Source organism: Anopheles funestus, chromosome 2RL (assembly GCF_943734845.2).
Source record: "Anopheles funestus chromosome 2RL, idAnoFuneDA-416_04, whole genome shotgun sequence".
Taxonomy (NCBI): domain Eukaryota; kingdom Metazoa; phylum Arthropoda; class Insecta; order Diptera; family Culicidae; genus Anopheles; species Anopheles funestus.
Window position 1 is genome coordinate 47000683 of NC_064598.1, and position 25121 is coordinate 47025803.

The 25121-nt window shown below is 38.5% G+C and overlaps 1 protein-coding gene across 6 annotated transcripts in view; it reads right to left on the bottom strand.

Moving 5' to 3' along the window:
• Nucleotides 1-25121, bottom strand: part of LOC125765409 (hemicentin-1) — a 211656-nt gene that overhangs the window by 18981 nt on the left and 167554 nt on the right. For 5 of the 6 annotated variants that reach the window (XM_049430479.1, XM_049430483.1, XM_049430481.1 and 2 more), the window contains 3 exons: nucleotides 22789-23010; nucleotides 3215-3469; nucleotides 2458-2585 (listed from right to left, as the gene is read on the bottom strand). In XM_049430479.1, the coding sequence (XP_049286436.1) occupies nucleotides 2458-2585; nucleotides 3215-3469; nucleotides 22789-23010 (605 nt within the window). The remainder of the gene's footprint in view (nucleotides 1-2457; nucleotides 2586-3214; nucleotides 3470-22788; nucleotides 23011-25121) is intronic. The other variant, XM_049430484.1, reaches the window with a different exon arrangement.

Here is a 25121-nt window from a genome sequence, read left to right on the forward strand (position 1 = left end):
AGAACTGCCTTTTGCTTTTTCCAGATGCATTCATTAGCTCAGCTTCAGCAGAAAAAATCGTTGCAAAAGGTATGAAATTCTGAAAAGTCTGTCAAATTCTGAAAAGGAGGGTTGAAGTACTAAGTTTTAGAAAGCTCTACATACAACATCATTCTTTAGCTAACCGTTTGAAGAATCCTTTCGTTGGCAAATTCGAGCAAGGCGGACAGGCTAATGATTCACCATTGCTAACTATTCATCCACCTCTAATAGCGGTCGTTGCGTACCCCGAAAAAAAATGAAAGGAAACCTGTGTACGTGACGAGAAATCTCTTTGTAAATGCTGTTTCTTCACGTAGCAACTAACCACGGTACCATTTGATGGTTCGGCTTTGTATGTAGCCTTGATTTACACTAGACGGAAGCCGCAAAAAAGACGCAAATGATACGATCTGCCGTTATTACAAATGAACATCCGCCCGGTGACATTGGGCCAGGAAAGGAGTGTGCTGCATGGGAGGGCAACACGCGCCACACACGCATGTAACGAGGAAGTGTGCTACCATGATTAATTTGTGCACGATGGGAGATTTTACTTGACCCACATTCACCCGGCCGCTTTTAAGTCAACGTTCGTCGGATTAGCCGGACGGTGTGCCTGTCAACCTGTTATTGGCAGTAAGTGGAATGTACGGACGACATAGTTTGTAATTTTGCTATGGCAGTAGTTTGGCCTCGCTTGGAATGCATCAATACGTTCCAGGATTCCGAGCCCGTGTGTACGAATGCTCATCAAGGGTGAGTTGAAATGGAAGTGCTTGAAGAAGCTCTTTCTGCGTTTTCTGGGCAAGGTAACGTAAGAGCAGCTTGGCAAAGTTGCTATTGCCGACCTGGTAGGTACGTACCTATCCGACTTGGCTGCTGTGTTACCGTCAGACCACGGTAGGAAAGTCGTACTTTGTCCCTTCGGGCAGATAAACAGGTGAAGCCCACAAATGAGATTGAATGTGTGCGTGTACAACCGAGTGGGACCCTTTTGCACGGTGCAATGGTGAAGCGATGAAAAACGTACGTCGTACAGATTGTGATTTCCTGCTGATCGAGTGCCTTGTGACCGCTGGTAAGGGCGGGGGCCGGAAAAGCCTCGAGCTTTGGATGACTTTGTGTCACTTGTGTTTGCTATTCAGTGCGAGGAATCATACGAATGCGGAAGCTAAGCATCTGTTCACAGCATTTCTTCCACTCAGGTGCATTTATATTTTGCCCTTTTCAACACAGTATCATCTACGTTAGCAGCCCATTGATTAGAAAAACAAGGTTTGACAGTATACACAGCTTTTTTCGCAATATAACTTTGATATAATTTGCGGTGTTAACATTTGTTTTAGCGTAAAATTTGTTAATATTTCGACAAACTTTAATAACTGCCCATGCACAAATTCCTCTTGCAAGTGACTTTCTTTTTTTGTATTTTTATAATTATATTGTTTATATATCCTTTCAATAACGATTTAGCAAACATCCTCTTACTTTAATTTAAAAAAACAATGAGTATAATTATTAGTAAGTAAGTAGTATACGCAATTTAAGTAGCAGTCACATAGGTTAACTCACTTTTTAGTAGCACAAGAAAATCATGTGAAAAATTAAATATAAGAAATAATCATTTTGAACTAGTTTTAAAATATAAAAAATAAATTTAAAAAAATGTAAATTAAAAGCAAAATAAACGAAAACTAATATTTTTATTTGTTAGTACATAGAAAAAATACTATGTATTAGTAAATTTTGTGTTCGCTCCCTCCGACTTTAATTCTCTGTTTTATATTTTATTTGATGCTTTTGCTTTACATATTTACTTTTTATCTATTCTGTTATACAGTAAAACCTACCCAAGTGATATTAGTTTCGTTTAACAACCCCGAAAGATATAACGAAAGCTAAATACGTAAAAAGTTGTTAAAAAAACGACAAATAAATACATCAAACGATTCTAAAACATGAATGCTTCTCATCTTAAATAAAACCACGAAGAAAAAAACCTAATATAGATATACATTTACGTGTAAACATAAGAAAACAGAATATGACATAAACATCTCTTAGAAAATGTGTGTGAATTATAAACATTTAAGATGCAAATAATAGAATTTGTCAAAAGCATAAAGCACATCGATGTTCATCAGTAACGTTCTTATTTCAGTTGAAAATTCGTAGCACATGAAAAGCATTGGGATGGGAAAAATAAAACAAATAACTACATAAGTGAGAGTATTATTTTGTGTTTGTGTAGGACCGCTAGCGATCGGTAGGAAGGTGAAGCGAGAAGAAAGGGAAAGAAGTAACCCCAGTGGGCACCAGTTTCCTGCTTTTCCCCATTCGCTCAACCAATCCATCGAATACCGGCGCCGAGTGGTGCGTGATGTGAGTCGTTCTATATGCACACATGCTAAAAAGCTAATGAAATGATGAACCTACCCCGGTTAGGTACGTTTTCCGGCTATCGTCTAGTATCGTCCTGCCGATAATGTCATGTTTGCTGTTGCATAATGAATTATGCAGCGCTGTGGGAGTCTGATTTGCTGATATTAATTTGTAATCGGGATCTGGAAAATGTTTAAATGTAGAGAGAAAGAGAGAGAGAGAGAGAAAGAAAGAGAATGTGTATGATAGAGACAGATACACCGAGTGAGATGGTTGGATGGTGAGAAATAATGTAGCTAATTCGTATCGAAATGTACTAAACGCAATGGGATTATTAACGCGGATGGATGTTACCTTTTTCTGACCGGATTAAGCCATCTTCATTAAGCTTGTTGAACAGAATCTTAGGCAAGCAAAATTGATTTCTATGAAAACTAGTGCATAAGCGCAACACACAGATCGCTGGGCTGGAATGTTATTCGGTAGTATATCGGGAAAACGAACCGGTCGTGAAAATAATAGAAACATCCAACAAAAGAATGGAACATCGCAAGCCACAAGGGAGTCTCAGCTCATTTCGAACGAGTTGATCGTGCACTGCATTTTATTTGTTTGTTTGTTTATGAAGTATGACACAGGTTAAGAAATTACTGTAAAACGGAAGCAGATAGCAAAGAAAGCTTCGAAAGCCATGACAACGGAATTAATCAGCATCGGCAAATGTAATCGAGCGCTCGTCAGTAGTTGTGAAGTTGTGTCCGATGCATAGTTGGGAAAAGGTTTCAGTTGTGCCGGAACGCGACGCACTTACCCTCGTTCGATGGGACAACGTCCGGGTTCTTCTCGTCGTACATGTCTTCCGACTGGCTGAGCGGTAATGAGATTTTCTCCTTAATTGGCAGATTACCGGGCCGTTTGCCACCAGTGGTAGTGTGCTGTTTGGCCTGGGTCGTCCGCAGCTTGAAGGCGGCTGCGACCGCGATTATAATGCAGATAAGCACCGTTAAAATGCCAATAAATATCCCGATCGATACGATCGGCGTCAGCTCGAACTCGGCATGGGTACCTGTGGGAGGGAAGAAAACAGAAGAGAAAAAAGAAGAGTGAACACATGAGTATGACGATGAGCATCGAAGTCGAAATGTAGTCTAAGGTAGAATTGAGATTACTCGTGGGAATGTTTAAGTATGGCTTGATTTTTTCGTATTTATGCATGACTTGGTTTCTGTTTCTGTCATATATTAAGGATGATTCAACTATTACATAACGCGGGGGGTGTGGGTTACTGCCCACGTTACAATTTGTTTACACAGGGGAGACTTCAACTTTGGCTTATGGAATATTCCATGAGATGATTCTAAAATTCTTCATTTTTAATGCATGAATGAAAAAAACTCAAGCTTTTCTGTCGCTTACAGTTAAACAAATAATTTATAAGAATCATTTAGAAATCAGTTCTTCTATATGTTTTTACAAATAATCTATACCACATCAGAGCGAGGACATCGTAATGCAATTTGTGTCCTTTATATAATGCTAATCTAGCATTTATAATTAAGTTTATTTCGTGGAGAGAAAGGTAAGAGGTGTCAAACAAAAGCCTAGTTCGGGCCTATCGACAATAAATATGAAGACCTATTTACCTTGAGGTAAGAGTCTTACTGAAGATCCGTCATCAAGAACATAGTCAAGCATCTTAATGCCAATTACATCAAGGGACGAAGAAGAGGTTAGTTGGTTTAAGATAAAGGTTTTTTCGTAGATCGCAATCTTTCTCAACATTGCTGAAATAGTTAAAAGTGAGAAACTACTCCAATAATCTCATCGCTAAAACGAAGTGAGAACTGATAGGGCAGCTAAGGTTTACAAACAAAACTTGACCAAATGTTAAACAGTAATTTTTCTTAAGGTTTTACTGAGAACGTTGTCTAACAGATCACCAGTTCACAAGATCAGCAGAAAATCAGCAGGCTTCATAATGCTGGAAGCATTTGATACTATATGGCACCAGGGACACCAAATTCCCTCGATATTTGGTTAAAAAAAATCCAATGCTTGGTTGAAAACAGCCAGAACTGTGTCCATATTGGAAACAAAATATCTGAAACATTTACATCAAATGCTGGAGTACCAATGGGTAGTATACTATTTCCCCTACTCTTTAACGTTTATAACTCAGGTATACCAATTGTGAGGAACTATGAACAATATCCATATGCTGACGCCATCGCATCGTCGTAAAAAAAATTATGCTCTAACATAATACAATTGATTTTGCAAACAAATGGAAATTATAAGGGCAGGCATGCAAAATACACCTGAAATTATCTGTTGCTAAAGCTGACAATATGCTGATATTTCCATCCAATGTTACATTGAAAATTTACCCAAATCCCAAGAAGTTAACGATTCGTCAAAACAAATGGCTAAAAATTAAAAAAGGAAAATTAAAATTTCCCTACTTTATGCTTCCTGCACTACTGATCTGCATAGAAGAACAAACTCTTACTTCACTGTAAATTATGTCGATATGGTGGAATTCTTATATTAAATGCAATTATTCAACAACTAGTAGAATAATCTTGTTAACTTAGTTTTTAGATCGGGTAGTCCCTTCTCAAATGTTTGTTTTGTCCGTGAGATTTTTTCAGTTAATAATTTTTATCACATTTTGAATTTGTCAAACAAAAATGATTAAAATAATAACTAAAGCTAAGAACAATGGTGTTTGTAAATAAGGAAAGATCGTTAATTGAACCCTTTGTATAAATTATCTATTTGATATGTAACATCAAATAATAGTTTACAGTACTGAAGAACTAACCAGCTCATGATTTGTTGCATGAGCTGGGATAATTAGGTATAGTGCCTTGATATCGTGATCTATTTTGAATGAAAATAGCAATGGTGTTAAGATATGGTGCCGTAGATTGTATGTCCTTAGAGTGCTTATAAGCAACTGACAACTACCAGAACACACAGCAACGCCAGGAGGGAAATCATCACTATAAAATCGACGCCTGTCTCTGCATATTCCAGCTATAGTGATGGGATTTTAAAAATTATGCCAAACAAACGTAGCAACAAAATGGGTAGATAAATTTAACATTCTCCACCCGGATTGCAAATCCACCCTTCTGGCATCTCCCTCCCGAAAATGAGCATCGGAAATTGCCAATCGGATCGAATTTGTGCACCGAATCAACGCACCATTTGCGCCTGGCGGGTATGCAAACGGGTATACCTACGGCATACATGTTTGCAGCATCGTGCCGTCGGGTGGAAATTGGAGTAAATGGAGTAATTTCGTTACGTGAAAATTTATTTCGGACTTTGAGTCCCGCGGTCAGAAAGCATTTTGGGGCCTGTTTTTTATGCTGCTTCTCTTTTATATTCGGTGTTGTTCTCTGTTCCCACGGATAAGAGTTTGCTGCAACGATATATTTTGTATGGTTCACTTTTCTCTCAGGCCAGTGGGTTTTTGTCTTTTGTCCTTAATTGTTTATGTGTATTTATTTATTAAATAAATCCGTTAAATTAAATTACGACGATAAGGCTGCAAGAGTGTGCTGCGGCAGCGTTATGTTTGGAGGCGTGAGCTGATGAATAGTAGTGGATAGGTTTTTTTTCTCCCCCGTATCAGGTTGGTTCATATTATCTTTCGTGTTCGATTGTATGTACGCTGTTCTGCATGTATTATGGCATAAAATTTATTTTTAAATCCATTGCCAAAGTGAAGAGGTAGTACACAGTAATGGAGTAAAACAAAAAACAAACACAAAATGAACCATTTCTTTTTAAAAAGCGCATTCATTACCCTGCCAACACAATGGCGGGTGTTGTTTTTGCTTGCAAAATCATTATGTGTGTTCAATTGATTGGAATAATTATATGATGGTGGACTTTTTTTTGTTCTCCGCTTCGTATCAATAGTTCGACTCTGTATAAAGTTAATGGTGAATTTTTCATTTGCTTTGTCCTGTGAGTGGTTGTGTTTGGGTACTCAAACGTAAAGAATGAAATGCGGTATACCGGACTGAAGATAATCTGGAACGAACGCAATATTGAAAATTATGAGAAAATGAGAACTCATGGGGTATAATGCATTAAATGCGACTTGTCACCGACGATTGTTGGTAAATAAATCGCACTCAGAAACGCAAATGCAATCGTTGACAGGTTAAGGCTCTGTGTGAATCGGTATGGCATAACTTTTAGGCTCGGATGACAACCGAAATATAGTGAAAATGTTCTGCGTGGATCAGTCATCATAAGCTGGCGTTCAGCCGACATCTGGTAAATAGGATAATTTTCAACCGCAGCCAAATCGCTGCCACACATCCACAAACCACCAGCCAGGATGCGTTCGACGTGTCTTGACTTGGAGCAATACATTGTACATGAAAGAATAAAATAAATTCCATTCATATAGGGGAACAAGTCAGAATTATCCACCCTTTTTTCAGCTCTTTATGTTTTCGGTCTCTTTATTTCTACCAAGATCGGTTTCATGTTGGAAAATCATCCATAAATCAATCAACTCGGTGAAGATTTATCGACATTATATGCCATAACAATGTGAGTGCAGCCGTACAGCCATGGCATGTGCACACTACTATAGTTTTGTGAAAAAGGGGAACGTTTGTCTTTTGTCTCTGGAGGCGGGCGTTGACAATTTTGCTACGATGATGAGATTTCGAGAGCATACCGAGCATGATAGCCGTTTGATGTACTGCTGATGATGCTGCTCGTGTTGTCGACGATGTGGTTGGTGCAAGCAGTAAACAATGTTCCAAAATTGTAACGACTGTTATAAACGACAAGTAAAAGTAACGTTTGTTTTACGTAGATGTAAGGATTTCGTGAGTTTCGATCATGCAGCAGACGAGATTATGTTTCATCATTTTATACAATTGAGTGTTACTTTTAAGAGTTTATCTAACTTAAAGTCAGTAAATAAAACTCTAATTAAAAATATTTTCATTATTAAACTGTTCATAGTGATTATTGAAAATATAAATTAATATTCCACCATATATAGTTCAAAGATGAGCTATAAGACACGCATTAGATCGACAAGGACTTTATAATTTTTACAGCGTTTTACGGCTTAAGTTTAACTTTAACTTAATGTATTAGTGTCTAAATATTTAAGAAAAAAGTATTACTTTAATTGGTGCCAGACACCCCGTAAAGTTTTATAATTTACTTTTACCAAGTTAATTGTACAATTTTGTTCAGAGGATTGTATAACTTTTGGCGTTTGACGCTTTAAGTGTTTTACAATTTTTTATTTTTTTAATTGTATAAGTGTTTAAATATTCAGAACACTGAAAGTGTATACCAATCCTTCATCCTGATTTATTGAAAAAGTACGTTGCAGACAAAACTTTAATACTTTTCAACTAATAAAAAAATTAAATAGAATAAGCACACTTTTTGGTGAAAGTAAACTTTCTGCATGAACACCTCAGCACAGATCATAAGACATTTGTTCGGTATTATCGAAAGTTTGATCAAATAAACCGCGAACCGAAACTTTGTGATGAATCTTCGATTGAATTTTGCCATTTGGTTTTCGCTGTTAACACACCACACGGATATAAAATGCTAAAAAGAAAAAGCAATAAGCTTTTAGTTTTGTGTGCAATAGACTGTAGATGCACCTTGCTGATACCTTTCATCGCAAGCAAAGGGTAGAAGTTTTGTTAGACCGTATATGAAGGGTTTGCAGAATAGCTAAAAAGTTCATAAACTGCACCATGCGCACTTCTATCGATGCTTGGGTAGTTGAAGTTTCCCGCACCATAAAACACCTGTTTCGGTTTATTAGAGATTAGAGAGCGAAATCTGTACCGGACATATGTGGGTGTTGGGCGTATCGTTGAAATCGAATTAAAATTTCAGATCGTACATAATGCATGTGTGGTATGCTTTAACAGGGCAGGTGGGTTGGGATATACCAACACCTTAATATTGGACATTGTACAATTCAGCTATATGGTATGATACACCCGGGATGTGCACAAGGAGTGGCGAGTAAGCGAGATGGAATGAAGCAAATCCATTTCGATCAACAATTGAGCCATTGTTTTCAGTGGGTAGTGCCTGTTAGGAGATGCACTTGGCCAAGCTTGGAGGGAAAATTTGTTCAAGATTTCCTTTTCAGAGCAAAAGCAGCAAAGCCGTGTTGTGGTTCCAAGAGTTTCATGTTAGTCAAACGATATATTTACCATTCCACCAGCAATCGAGACACTGCAGGGAACAAAAGCACACAACCTAGAAACGGAAGCTACACGATCGGTTAGATTGGATGTGATGCAGCCATTGTTAGCTATCTACAAAATAACGGTGAGAAGAACAAGAACGACATGATGAGATGTTGTTTTCGTTCGTGCCTTTACCAGACCCAAGGATAAAGTGAGTGGATATTTCCATATCCTGGCCATTGCTTCACACATCGTTTGAGCGGGTAGAACTACTGCAGCGCCACATAATATCTATTCGATGTGTACTCCTATTGCCGGTAGAGTGGGTCACAGCCGTCGGATTCAGTCATAAATTCAAATATTTGCTGGATAAATTTAGAAAGCTCATAGGAGTGGCGGTACACCCACGGCATACATACTTGTTACATGGAAATATTCAATGGAAGTTCGGATGTTGGACGTGCATGGTGCTTGAAGAGTCTTGAGCTTCAGTTCCACGGAGAAGAAAGGTGAATTTGTTCTTTTTTTTGTACCGTTCATAAATTTCGTTGTTGCTGATTTACGCTAAGAATACTCTATTTCTTTACTGTTGCTGTATACATCCTGCTGTTATCGTTATCGAGTCGTTAATGAATTTTCAACATTGAATTTCTTGGAAAGTGGGTTTATTTTTAATGTTCAGATGAGTTTTGCTTCTAAAACATTCTACGTTTTCTAGGAATTGATTGAAATTGTTTGAATAATAATTAAAACATTCTCGATAAGTACATAATATTTAAATGTTAGATCAAGGGGTTGTTTCACTAGAAGGTAAAGCTTTTAAAAAGCCCTTTTTTCAAGAAACAGTACCAGCTACATAAACGCAAAATTATGATACCTTCCTTGTATCGCTTACTAAACCTTAAATGCTATGCGAGTTTGCATACTTAAAGGCAAGAATTGATAAATTCATTAGCTTAGTATAAATGCATTACAATAAACATGTATTAGTAGCTCTTTCCTCTTTGTAAATTAGATGTAGTTTCCGAAATGTTTCTTAATCTTCTATATTTTTGTAATTTCAAGAATTAGTAATGACGTTTTGAAAATATTTTTAAGCATAAAATAATAGCCAAAAAACCATCCTCATTCTAATGGCTCCCTGACTTAGTGAATTTACCGATAGAAAATGGTTTAAGAACAAACAACAAGGTATTACACGTTTCTCGCACACCTTGTTAATGCGAAACCATCCTCACATAGACACCGGTGGCCCGCATCCTGCAATTTGGCGCCAGCTTACTCAAACAGTCTTAATAGTGATTAAGCTTCTATTAAGCTTCATGTTTACTTAGTTCGTTTCTACCTCCACCCGATACACGGATCCTTCCCTTATTGGGATGAAATCGGGATAAGAAAGTTTGTCAAACCCCTTCTATCACCCCCATCAACCCGCTTTCTTCCTTTCTCTTTTTTTCCAAGCATGGGAAGAGATGCCTGATGAGCACGTAATAACAAACAAATTTCTCTTTCTGCCGCACTGCTAACGCATCGCCCGCACAAACGATTGTGATTGCGAATGAAACTGTAATGAACTACACCAGATGCATGAGTTATCGTTAGTTTAGGTATGAAGTAATTATAATGCTGCACTGTTGACCTGCTGTCTGTGGAGCAGTGGTGTGCGGTTTCGTACCAAAGACCGGGGAACCGGAGCAGATTGTATCAGACAACGAAAAGTCGCTTGCATCGTTCATACTCCAATATAAAAGAAAAGGATGTGGAAAGCGCTCAGGATGGAAAAGGAACATTAGAGCAGTAACTAAAGTGGTGAGTGGCTGAAGTGTTGGGTAGAAGATAGTAGATAAATTACAGTAAATATTTTCCAACGAATGAGAAAGTTTTCCAACATTCAAAACTCACATAAACACGCACAGACACAAATGGGTGCATGCTTACCACCTGGTTCATAGGTGGTGTATTTGATCAGAGGCAAAAGCTTATGCCATACCGACGAATAATTGGTTCTTATTTACATTGAGTATACACCGAAATTACTTTAGAACGAGCCCTTTTCTGGATGTCCCGTTCACCCGATGGGGAGGTTTTACTGGACCCATCCAGCTGCCAGGATCAGGTGTCGGTGGCATGTGTGAGCATTAAAACGGTGTGGAATTATTTATAACTTTGTCCGAATACTGCAACACACACACTCACCCACATCGTACATCACAGGCATTTTGAGTTTGGTGCGGGCAAATTTAATTCCCTCCCAGTTAGAAGCGTTAATTTTGTACTGGAAAAGGATTTTTCGGGGATTTTCCAAAAATCAAACCCTCACCCTTCGTTGAATGGTGTTGCCATTTTTAGTGGAAGGTAAATTAAAGTGCAAACAAGATGGGACTTGAGGAGTGAGATGGATTAGTCGAAAAAAATTAACGTTAAATAATTGAAAGGGTACGCTATTACAGAGAGGTTCAAAACGGCCAGACCCTTTGAGGGTGATTAAATATGAGCAAAACGTCTGCAGTGATTTAAACGACGATTGATTATCTCCGCCCACACAACTGTGGGTTGGACATGATGATTGCGTTGATGTGCCACCCATCGAGTTTATTATAATCGAAGCTCCTTTCTGAAGCTACGCCACCCGAGACTGACACTGGTCTGTACCGCTCGATGTGTGCGCAATGTGTCTCAATGGCTCGTTGATAAGCTCAATTCGTATAAATTGCCCACAATGGTAGACGGTTTGGGGGGAATAAAAAAAAAAGGGACGCGTGATTCACGAGCTCGCGGTCAATTTACTCGTTGGCACCGGCATGGTGAGGTTTCGAGTGGTCATTTCCTGTCCATCGTCCCTCAGCCTTGTAGCGTTGGCATACACTTTTTTTGTTTTGGCACCATCGGGACACTGAGTGGATGCGTGGCACGTAATCATCGATAGTCGTAATTTTTCTGGTAGTCGTGAAATGAATATTCATCATTGGTCAATGTGCGCGAACCGCTACCAACGTGTGCTGGAACGGAACTCCGGAAATGGACCATGATGATGAACTGTGGCGCGTGTATCCTGCGGCAAGGATATTCAGATGATTGAGCCAGTCGCCCGTTCGTCGGGGTCGTACAGTTTGATGGCGGTACGATAAATTAGATTTTTATTCGATTACCTTTCAAGAGTGGATGGTTTGGTTCCATTTTGTGCGGCACTGTCGGTGCGTTCTTCTTTGAGCACGTAATTTTGAGCGTTTGACGAGATCGTTTGGGTGAAATTTAAGGTTCAGTTCGTTGGGTTCGATGTTTGTTGAAATTATGTCAAACATTGTGATATGATTTTTATACGAATGTGCTTGATGGTACCTTGTGATGTTAGAATATTTCAGTGTCTCCATATTGCTGTATGCAGGGAATGTTGTACGATCACGTCTTATGCGTCTGATTGTCTTACCTAACTTAATGTAAGATTATTCATCCAGCTTGATTAGTATTTAATTTACCGTTTAACAAATCCGCACGAGAGAGAGAGAGAGAGAGAGAGAGAGATAGTGGGGCATTGAAAACTGTTTTTATTTTGTAATGCCTAAAAGGTATTTGCCACACTAGTGGGAGAAGCACTGTTCGAGCTAACGTTAGTTCTGTTCGGAGTGCACAGCAGTATGTCAGGAAGATCACGAAAGCTAATTTTTAATACTGGTTAAAATCAGTTAACTATTTTCCATGAATTGTACTACATTTAAAATATAAATAACTGTGAAACATATAATTTTGTAGCGATACTGCGGCTAAAGAATGTTGCAAAGTTTTTTTTGTCCAGATATCAAGCGCCTAAAAGTATGTAATTACTTGAACAGTTGAATGTCTATTTTTTCGTACTCTTCGGGACACAGCCATTGCTGGATAATCGGATGTTACCACGTAGCCGGTTAGTCACTCCTTGCTACGAAAGGATAGTTCGTATGGATACCAGGTCCTGTCGCGTGGAATCGATGCCGTTACCACATACACCTTATACCGGGCCGAACCTTATTTCTTATCTTATTTATATGTTCCAGAAATGGCCAGCATGACCCCAGAGGTCGTTACGCCAAGAAAAAAAGAAAAAAAATAATTATCTGGGTAACTGTAAAAAGGTTTCCGGTTCATCGATTTCCACGAATAACTGACCTTGTCGGTTTTTACGTTTTTTTTAGCATTAGTCGATACGAGATCTCATTATTCAATACGCCTAGTATTGGTGAATGAATATTAACTGTAAACGTTTAAAATTTTTTCATCTTTTTTCATCTGGGTTTCCTTGGCTTTATTTATCCGTAACAGGGTAGTTAGATCTGCGTACAGATCTAACACTTACATAATTTATTTTCACTTATTGTTTATTAGAATAACAATTAGTGTTAAAACACTTTGAACCATTTGAAGAACTATTTGAACCAACTTAAAATTGTTCATTTTTAACCGAATGGATGATTCGTCCGATGGGTACATGAAGCCCCATGTAATCGACGGTATACTGAAGGTAAATTGTAACAACTGAATGCCGTCAGATGGAACGCTTGGCAAACAATTTAGCGGTAAACAACTCTCCTTCAATATAATAAACTTTTTCTCTTGATTTCACGTAAGTTTTCGTTTCTTCTCCAGTAACTCTCGACGTTGATCGTTTACTGTAAATAAGCCTTTAAAAATAATTTCAAAAGCTTTTTTTAAATTACATTAAAACTTAACTCATCCACCGTAATAATAATTTCGTCGGTACTTTGCTAGCTCACGGCTCACTTACGATCGTGGAGTTTCAATATTCAACGCATTATTATTAACTTAATTACTTTACGACGGTATGATGGGCCAGTGCGATGGGATTAAATTTTCCGCTCAACTGCATTAAATAATAAGCACACTCAATCTCGATCCGACCAATTAGCTTTTAATCCCAGGCATTCGGCACGCTTTAACCGTGCCGCGTTGGTTTGCTGTTGGTGCATTGCCACGGTGCGACGAAGGATAAGTTTAATATGCTGCTATTTTTTCGTACCTTTTTTCCCGCCACCTTTTCTCGGCCCCTTCCGCACACACTCATCGTTTTACATCTGCTTAGGCTCTTCAGTATTCAAAAGCGTGAAAAAAAAACGTTGAGAGGAAAAAAGCAACGCTCATCTCCAACAGATTTAAAAGTAAGTGTATCTGAACGAAAGTTGGCCATTTTTGTTGGTAAGGGGGTAACATTCGTACGCCTCTTCCTCTCTTTGCTTCCCTCTCCACCCTGCTTCACATTGCTGTGTTTTCGCACCAGCAATTATGCCATTAGTATTATCATCGGCTAAATGGTGAGACATAAAACACCATTAATTTGCCTTTGGCAGGCGTGGCATGGGTTGTGATTTTCTGTTCTGCTAAAATACGCCATCCCTTCGTGGCCGAATGTTTGTCGTAAGTGGGGGCGATGGAAAGGAATGGTGAATTGTCCAGATTTTTATGCCAATGTGCCCCCAGATGATCTTTGGAAGGTGGGAGTGGCATTTGTTTTTTCTTTTCTTTTACACACCCTGTAAATGCTTGAGGGCTCGAAACTCCGATGATGTTATGGTCAGTAGTCAGTTCTCATTTCTCTTGCATCTCATGCGCTTCATGTGGAATTTGGTTAGAATTTTCGTTACCAAAAAAAAACACGAGAAAATAGAACGAGACGAAATCGTTCGATGGAAAAACAAAAGTAACACACAAACACTTCTGTTTGGGAACGGCGGACTGGCTCATCAATGCGACTGCGACGCGACCTGACCCGAAGTAATGGTGAAGGGTGGCGTAGAGAATCGTAAAAATAAATTACTCTACTCGTAAACATAAAAATACACATTTGCACATTTGTAAGACTATAAAAGCTAATAATGCTTCGGTGTTTGTGAAGACTCTAGGGATGGGAGTGCTCTAGAAGCTGACTTTCACACGTTTTAGGCAAGGAAATTGGGACGCTCTTGGCAAACTGTGCCAAAATAAAAAAAAAAAAACATCGGAAGGAAGTTGTGCGAATATTTTACGCGTAACCAGAAGTAGCATCTTTGTCTTCCTCCATGGACCATATTCCCTTCCACTTCACCATATTAATGCATCATCATTCAGCCAGTGCCCTCCTTCCAAGTTTTGTGACAAACAAATTCTGACACCATTTGGTGACACAAACAACGAAATATGGCGGCTCCAACTCCAATGTCACCCTGATAGTGAAAGCATTCGGTTTGGCCCAAAAAAAAAATACCGGGAACAATTGATTGTTGTTGATTTTATTTTGCTCCATTCACGAGCCCCTTGATCCCAACGATGGAGACGCATTATGGCTTCGTGCGTTTGTCTATTTTTGTTGTGTTCGTATGAGATTTTGCTACCCCCCTGTGTTCCCAATACCCCAATTCCCATTGTTTGCTGTTTCGAGAAGTGACTGAGGGCTGGGGCATTACTAGACATTGGCGCTCAAAATAGCGTGCGGTCGTTTTTAAAATTGATCCATATTTCGCATTCCGCGTAGAAGTGAGAACGATAAATGAAATAAAATTTTAACTTCCCCAATAACGGATCGTTATCCGTTTGTCGTTTTATCGTTTGTTTTCTCCTCTGCTTTCCATTCCCCTTTCGGTTAAGACCGTTTCATCGCATCCAAAACCATTCTTCGTCGGGTCTGTTCGGTTCGTTATCGGAACCGTGTCATCCGTAGCGTTTATTGAACTGTTTTTTTTTTATTCTTCTTCTGCTGCTGCTGAAAACGGAAAAGCTTTATCATTTGTCTTTTTTTTTCTTCATTTGCTCGTTTTATGCTCAATGGTTTCAAACGGTTCTGTTGAATGGTTTTATTCGGTTCATCGAAGAGTGGGTAGACCAAATAAATAGAGAATAAAAACTCAAATTTTGTACAACCAAAAGAAAGAAGCAAAAAAAACGCCTCCTGAATTGATGGTTCTCACAGAAACAGGAACGTTAGTGGAGGATGATTTTTTTTCTTCTCTGTGCACTTTTTACTCGCCCAAAACGATTGGAAAAGCGGGTTGGTCATTAAAAAAATAGTCCACTAAATTTGCACCTAATTCAGCGCGAGAGTGAATATAAATTTTATGGCATGAGCTTATGGTAAGTCTTTTGTGTATTGTTTTTTTAGTTCTTGTGTTGCTGTTCCCCGTTATGGCTTCAAATTTGATTGTAGTGAAACAGAAGTGCGGTGCTTGTTAGAGTTTTGGTCGTAGCTGTGGTTTAGGGGTTTTTTTTGTTGATTTGTTTTAGTTAAAAAACATACAAATAGAGGGCAAATAATTTGCATCTGAAAACGTGGCCGATGTTTATCATGCTAGAATACATACGCGGCAATTATGTAACCAATTTAGTGTGAATTCACACTAATGAACCAGTTAGCGGAACTGAAACTAGTGTGTGAGAGATGGGGGTTGTATGAGTGTATAGTAAAACATGGGAAATGAGTGCATTTGAAGCTTTGCTTTTATCATTTAGTTATACTATCAAGTCTACCTTTGGTTTTTGGCAGCTGTCGCTGCGGCTGATTTTGGTTTGGTAATATGGAAAATACAGGGTTTCTCAGGCCAGCTCAACACCGTAACACCACTTTTCAACAACGTAAAATGTGTATCCGAAAATGTATATCGAATTCGAATCCGGTAACTCTTTTCAACATGGTAAAACTAGGTCTCGAATCCGTAAAATCATTATTCAACACTGGGAAATGCGTACTTGACGAACACGTCGTTGACTGAGTGTTTATGATGCCTATTTCGATACTGTCAACATCCGTTACATTTCATTTGTTATAATTAAATGTATATCATCATTTTTATAAATTTTATCTTAAACAATTAATTAATATACACTATAACAATAGTAAACATAGAAAATACTGAATTCCTCTTAATATTATATGCAATAAATGTAGGTAAATATGGGCTAAGAAACAAATTATTTTCTTTATTTAGCTTCACACGAACTAAAAGAGCACTGTAACGTCGAAAGATAAATAAACAAATAAAATAAACCAATTCATTAATATTTATTTAGTTTTTACAAATGAAAATTAGCTTCTATTGTAAAACTTACGTTTAATTTCAAATGCTTGAAGATCGATTACAACGGGGCATCGAAATACGTAGGCTAAACAGGTTGCATGACAGATCTGCCGAATACGCATTTCCCAGTGTTGAATAATGATTTTATGGATTCGAGACCTAGTTTTACCATGATGAAAAGAGTTACCGGGTTCGAATTGTATATACAATTTCGGATACATAGTTTACGTTGTTGAAAAGTGGTGTTACGGTGTTGAGTTGGCCTGAGAAACCCTGTAAGTATCAATTGTTGAAATTTTCCAAATATGTTACTTGGGTGTTTTGTAGGGTTTCTCTATATTTTCTATGAAAGGATGAAAAATAGTACTTCAATTTTAATGTCTTCAATTTTGCCTGTGAAAGCATTGAATTGTTGATCAAAACATTTTACTTAAACTAATATTTATACAGATAAAATATAAAAGTTTACAGATACAAAATTGATTAACACATTTTGAAACTTCAAGAACTGTCAAGTTTTAAATTTAGAAAATCTCGAAACGTGTAACTTACAGTTACAACAACAGAAACCTAAAATTCAGAGCGGTTTATTGATTATAAATAAAAACTAACTAAAATTTCAACAATCAGTGGCAACATTAAGTATCCGTTTAAAATCTCATTTCAATTTAAATTGTTTATTTTGAGTGTCTCCTCATTCTTTGTGCATTTTTCTATATTTAATTTTCAAAATGACTTGCATGCGACTCAACATAAGGCATTGGCGCACAACATTGCTTTCAAATTAATCAAAATTAGTTTGATTATATTCATTTAATAAAATAGAAGTAGTTAACTAAACAAATCACAAAACATTATCTAAAATTACAAATTAATTTGGAAAAAACACTTTGACTTGTTTTTGAACTCAACAATAGTCAAATGCCTAGGGGACCACATTGGAGATCTCCTCGTGCCGTACTTTGAAAACATTTGCGGTAAATCATCATTAGGAGATAATTGAGAATTATTTAAGGACATAACTAACAACACTTGAATTAAATTCGTTTCACAATTAATTTATTATTGGTTTGAATTAATGTCTATTATTAAAAAAAAATCAATTTTCCCTATTGTTAATTAATCCACGTGAGTAGAACTTACAAAATGCAATCATCAAGCTTCATTCGACCACATTTTCCATCGACGGTAATGATAAAATCATTACAGCAACAATGCCTAACATCTCAAATGCACGAACGCAGAAAGCTACAGCAAACCGAATGCATTGCGGTTGTACCATTCGTTGTACGAAAACCCATCCCGCCGGTCCCAAAAGGATCATAACCATCGTTATTTCGAGCTGATCGAGTTGATAAAACCTGTTCACCAAATCCCAAACGCTCGACCAGTAACGGGTTTTGGGGCATCGATAAATTTATTAATCTGTACGTTTGTTATTAAATCAGAACCACCCGAATGGTGAACACGCTTGCCAGGGGTAACAAACGACCCTTATCGGGTTTTGTGCCCGGTTGTGATAAGGGATTTGCACATCAATGCACCCTTGCGTTTACCGTGCCCTAAAACACGTAAATATCGTGTAGTAAAGCGAGGGTTTTTTTTGTTCCTCCTTCGTATGGATAGTTCTGTCTCATTAAACTGACAGTGGGCTTTCCTTCCATCAGCCGTAAATGATCCGCCGAAGCGCAATATTGGCGCATTATTCGATTGTTCCGATAGGGTAATCTGATTAATTTTCAATAAATTTACAGGGCTTAGAGTGAACGGTATACATGGGGAGAGAGGCGGTGGTATCGTTATTGCTCCTGCCATCATTATTAGTACTATTAAAATGTTGTCGTTGTACATGCTCGTGCCAGAGCTCCAGCTTTTCGATCACCATTTAACCCGATCGAAGCTTAAGCTGTTCGGTAACATACATAAACGAGTGTACCGTGGTTTCGATGGGCACATTTATTTTCGTTTTTTTCGCATTCACATCGACTGCTCGGGGATCATAATTTACCACAAACCCCAAGCCGAAAGATGGGTATGTTACTAGTTTCGTGCCAATGGTACGTTAGCACGGGGCCGGGAAGTTATATTCCGCAGTACGGACGAAACGGATGGCAATATTGTGTGACGTATTATTTATGAGTAATAGCACCAGTTTTACCATTTTTCTCCAATCGCGCTTAAGCTTAACCGTACCACCAGCTTACTCTAGTTGGTCACCATTTATCCACCAGTGCGAGCGTGAAAATGATGAAAAATTGAAACGCAAGACGAAGAGATTTTGACGTCGGTTGCCAATGGGTACTCATCAGCTTGAACCGGGAATGAAATGGTATAAACAAAAATTAACGAAAAAAAAAAATGTTCTGAGGTTTTTGCGGATAAAAAAAAAGAATTTTCTCATTCACACAAACATGATGACGAGAGAAAAACATGAAAATCGACATGGGATAATTAAGCAGGAAAAAAAAACAACGACAACCTCCAACCAACTACACGAGTTGGTTGGTCGAGAACTGGTACCACTGAATGTACTTTAGTAACGAAGTTAAATTATTTAACTCTCGCATAACACGATCGAAGCATGTTTTTCGCTTGCGATGTGTATCACCGAATAAAAGCGAAGGAAATGAAATGGGGGGAAAATGCGCGGGAAGGTGGTTGAGATTTGGAGCGTTTCGCCAAACCGGCAGTTGGCTACCGTTGTGAGACATTTTATTTTACCGAATTATTGAATAATTAATCACGCCGCTAATAATAAATAATTCGGATTATTCAACTATTTCATCCGAGGCAAACATCGCACTCCGGATGGAAAACGGGGGTGGGTAGGTGGAAGTTTCGGTTGGTTGCGGGGATGGTAGTCAAAGCTGGGATTATGACGGGTTCTCTCACATACAAATGGGCACGTATTTGTGCACGTTTGAACCCATAATCCACTACACTAGGTTGGTTCGTGAACAGATATGCCTTTATTGCACCCAGGTGAAGGGTTCGAGAGAGAGAGATCGAGATACGGTGGATACGGAAGGATCGATATTGATACGTATTGAAGGGGGAAAGGGAGGGTGCAGTGAGGATGAGGAGAAGAAGGGATAGATGGACTGGGGGTTTCAACGGGGTGGTTGAGTATTTTAGCTGCACCCTCCCGTACGTACATATTTGGCGAATTATAATTATCCGTTTATTTGATTAGCAATCGATTCACCACGATTGTGAGACGGAAATGGGTGATGCGAGTGTGATTTTTTGTTTATTTACGAACCGAGTGTGTGTGTGTACACTGGTGTCTGTGTATATGACCTCAAGTTTGGTTCTTTGGTTGAGTATCGCATTCAATTGCAGCACAGCGTTTGAAGTGGCGAACCAACTGGCAGTCGGCTGTTTTTGGTTGATGGAAATTTTAATGATGTTCGCAATAGGTATAGTTGGTGTGTGTGTATTTGTGTGTAGGAAAACCTCGGTCCAATTAATGAGGTATTCTGTCAAAATATAGTTTGGGTCGTGGGCATCGGGATGGGGTTTTGTTTTTTTTCCCCCGGTTCATGTTTACCACCAACAACACGTGCATCACGTTTGAACGGTGGTTTCAATATTATTGTGAACATGAGCACAAGTTGGTAAGATTTTCATTTCCACCCTCCTTCACTGTGTATCTAATGCTGTTTTGTATAGTTGGCAAAATTGTTTGGTTTTGCATCACGTTTTTCACGTCCATCCAAACATTGGAGCCAATAATTTTCCAACGGCTAATAGCGAAACTAAAACAATGTTGTGAGAGCAATGTTTGTTGTTAGGGGTGCAGTTAGCCTATATTTTTCCTAATTCTACAAGGCATTATGGTGGCGTTCATGTGATAAGGTTCTTTGTTTTAAAATGTAGCTCTAGTGTATGTACTCCGCTGAGCAGTTCCGGAAGAGTTGTACAGAGCACTGTTCATTACAAGGAGGTAATTATGTTTAGGGTCATAAACAGAATTTGGTTTTTAGTTAAATAGTGAGTGTAAATTCAACTCAAAATAGTTCCCAAAGTATAAATTCAATACCAAATCATAAGGATTTATTGAAATTTAATAAAATTAGAAAAATGTTTAAGGTTAAGATAAACGAGTTCATTATTATAATTAACATTTAAAATATCGGTATCTTTGAGATTTTATATCAGTTGAATAGATTCTAATGAACAATTATAATAAACCTCAGAAAGATGCATTTGCAAATTTGCATATCGTCCTTTTCTGGTGATGACCCAAGGTTCTGTAGATTTTGCTAATGGTATGAATGTTAATAAACGAAACTTTCCTCAAGGGATCTACACAATGACAAGCATTAATCACCTCTCTGCGAAACTGCGTACAGAACTTCACGTATCACGATACGATTTTATTTCCCAACTAAAAACACCTTGTACACCCGGTTAAACAATAGAGATAGATTATTTACCGACCCAGCTTAAGGAATAATCTACTTTTCAGTGCCCATTGTTCACTGCACCATCCTGGGTGTTGAAGTTGGATGGAAGTAGATTTGCAGCGTCCAAGCGTGTACAACGAATAGCGCGCATTCTATACTTTCCCTTGGACTGTTGGTATTAAAGAACAAATGGGCAAAGCATCGGGAGATCGGAAGTATAGCAGGAAGCTCTCAAGGGGCAGTGTTGAACCCACCTTACCGGGCGTGCTTCCCAGGTGAGCTGTGGAGATACCGGGAGCAAACACTAGACAGCTCTAAATTTAAACCATTTTAAAGGTTCCCCACCGGATTAAAGTTAATACAATATAATGGCATTAATTAAGATTAAACACAGCGTTTTTTTTTACTGCAGTCACGAGTGTTTCCATGGACAGGGTTGCATCGTTCGAGAACTTACCGTCCAATCTGCTACCGGTCGTATGTGCTATCAATCCTTCAGCGAAATGTTCTCAATTTCCAGCTCTAGCGTTTATCCTTTTCATTTCTTTTCGCCTTAAACGCAAACCCCTACACTTCTGTATTGGCCACGTTGGTGAGAATGTGTTAACGAGCTATGTGTCTGACTGGTAGATCCACTTAGTAGTTCCGTGCCCATGTACACAAACAAAGAGTAACGGGAGGGTGGGTCCGAAGGATGATTTACTGTGCTGCACCTCTTGTGCCACGAAAGAGTTTTGTAAGTGGGAAGTTTTGTAAAATTTCATTTCCATTGCGCGAATGCTTTGGATGCGTTCGTCTTCTGCACCGAGAGGAGAGCAGGGCAATGCTTACTGTACTGGGGGGGTAATGGGAAAAAAAGGTAATGAAGTGACCTCGTCAACGAACCTAACAACGTGTCGACACAAAAGATAGCAAAACTCAAATGACATCCGGGCCACTTAAGATAATTAGATTTTAACAGCAACCCACTGACAGCAGAAGCACTCTCGACTGGAGTGTCGCTGCTCGCAACTTGGAATGTAAGCACATTTCCAAAATCATCGTTGTCGGACGAATCTCCACTGTCCCCGGTACAGTTAAAGCTGGTTGGTGCCGGTATAAATTATGCACATCACATTCTGGAAACTGGTTGCGCCAAAAAAAATAAAAATTGGAGGAAGATTCACAAATTGGAACCACCGGAGTTTGTTCAACGAGGTTCGCATCAAGCCGTGCCAGTCCTAAAAAGTGTAGTGGCTCACCAAAAAAAAGGAACCAGTGATTTTGTTGAGTTATCGTACGGACCTGCAGGTATGACAGATCGTCGCGACGCAAACGATTTGATGAAAATATACCGTTCAAATGGAATAACGTGGCCAGTAAAATGGTAAAAAGACATATTTTTCAGTACGGATTGCCTACATGTAGGCGTTTTAAATTATTTCTTATGGGATTCTGCTGTTGTATACTTTGTTTAAAATATGTTCAGTCTGTCTTATATAAAATGTTTGTGTAATTGAAAAAATGGTGGAAAACGTCGTACATTTAAGTATGTGCGATTCACAATTCCTACATGAGGTTTCTCCCGATGGGTATGCAATTTCACTTGCGAGCTAACAGCTGTGTGCTGTATGGTTGTTGCATTATAAATGGTCTTTTATTCAAAAGCACTTAACATTAGAAAGTGTTCGGGCGAGTTTTACTGGAAACCCTTCACGAACACATGCCATAATTAGCGGTCGGCAATCTTACCTGTCTGCTTTTCCGCTGCCTTCAATGTGTACGCCTGCAGTAAGATGGGTTCGCTGCGGCCGCGCATGTTCGTGGCATAGATGACAATCTTCAGCAGCAGCCCAGCATCCAGCCCGTTAACGGTAAAGATTGGCAGTTTGGAGGACACGTTAGCGAGCAGGGCATGCGTCTGCTGGTCGTAGATCTCCATTACAAACCACTGCCGTTGGCCGCCATCAAATCCTGCAAAATTAACGGAGAAAAAAGACGTATTCATATTGGTGAAGGAAGCATACTTTGGATATACGCAATTAAATTGAAATATTTTATTACAAGTTAACATAAATCATCATTATATCTCATCTGAATCAGAATACAAAAAAAAGCTGAAATAAAAATACGCAGGTGAGTTACATTTAATTCCATACTAAATGAAACCCCCACGGTACAACTATGTCATGTATAGAGTGGATCGTATTTCCGCTAAGTGGCAAGTTTTTGTCCAAAGTCAAATTGAGCGGTTACACGATTCGGTAAATCCGAGAATGGACTATTTGGCTCGTAAATCCAACTAGAATGAATGTAGCCTTCACCACTTCACTTTTTTCCACCGCAAACCATGTTTGTAAACTTTTTGTGATGAGCTGTCATTTTGTAGTTTGGTCGGCTCTATATCAATTTGTTCAAATAGAATAATAAAAAAGAACAAATTTTCTACAGGATGAGTTAGAGAAAAAGAGAGAGAGGAAGGCTTGGTCACTTCTAGTTTTTGTCAGGTTTTTGTTGTTGCTGTTTTGCTCCACTCCAAGCTATTAGACCCTTAAATGCCAACTGCCACAGCTGTGCGGCCGGATCTGGTTTTTTGTACGCTCCAGGTGACGGATTATTGTGACGGTATCTGTCACAATGTTGTCGTAACCCGCATAATGGACGATTGAGCTCCATTTTGCTACAATGAACATAGGTTGGTACAAGAGGTTTTGGTCGAACAAAAAGTTGAAACAAATGCATTCAGGGAGTTGTTATTTTTTTCAAACCGGGGCACAATGTTGCGTGTTCGATTGTTATTAACATTACACATAGCTCCATCCATTCGAGTGGTTCCTTTTACAGAGTGCTTAGTACATACAGTTGATACAATATGCATGGTAAAAGATTGGATCTTTTTGAAAATGTTACAGCCAGGTCAGTTTTCAATTGAACATCAAGCAAAATTGTCGGAAAAGTACATAAACTTACCATTAAAAAAAGGTTTTGGAAAAAAGCATAAAGAGGCTCCAAAATAAGGTTTTTTTTTATTTCAATAGTCATTGTTTAACATTTGTTTATTTCTACATCATGCAATAATTTTTGCATCAAGAATTCAGAATATTGTATAAATTTGTTAACTTATAATCTTACGTAATAATGTTGAGTATTGTTTTATTTTTAAAATAATGTTTTGTGAAGTTTTCACCTTTTGAATAATAACATTTATTGACAAATTGTTCATCAATTCACTTTAATTTAATGCATTTAAAAAAATATGTGTTCAATGGTTCGATTTATATTAGTAACGCGGGCTATAATATGACGTAGGAACAGAGTCGATGTTTTTCGTTCGGTGGGATCAACTAGTGATTATTTATTATGAGCGTTAGAAACTTTATGAAAGCATCACACAAAAGATGCCTAAAAAAAGATGATTCTTGATATGGTTGAATTGAAAGGTGGATGAGCATGGAAATTTCTCCTTTCTTATAAAAAAAATAACAATTTAAATGTCTTAACATATGTATGGGCCAAAGTGCAGCAATTATTTAAAGTGTTTGCACGCCATTAATACTCGAACTAGATTAAAGATTAATCTAATGACGCACAAAACAATCGGTACATTAGTTTATGCCTTTTTAGAACGATTTAATGACCACGCAAATATTTCTATCATTACGTCCACCCAAAAGCACCCTGCGCCGTCACCGACATGGTGCAAGACGGAATGCTTTTCTTTAGTGCCTTTCCTTGGTGAATTGTTTACTGTGTGCATTCACTTTGCACATTGTTTGTTCGCCCGTTTCGCACTTTTCTTTTTGTCAGGCAAAATTAAACCAACCATGCTGGGAAGCACATCGTTTACACAGGCGAAGTTGTTGCACTGTTGCGATTGAAGATGCTACTCACTATCGTAACAAAATGGCTGTCGTAGCGGCGGTTGTTGCATTCCCCGGTGCATTAGGATCGAGCGAGGGTCGAGAAGCGACAACGGTGCACTAGACGTTAATTTTATTTGTTGAATTCCTGGGACTAACAAAACAAACCTGCAAACAACGATGGGATGCTCATACCGGTCGAAGGGTTGCCGGGGGGGTTTACGG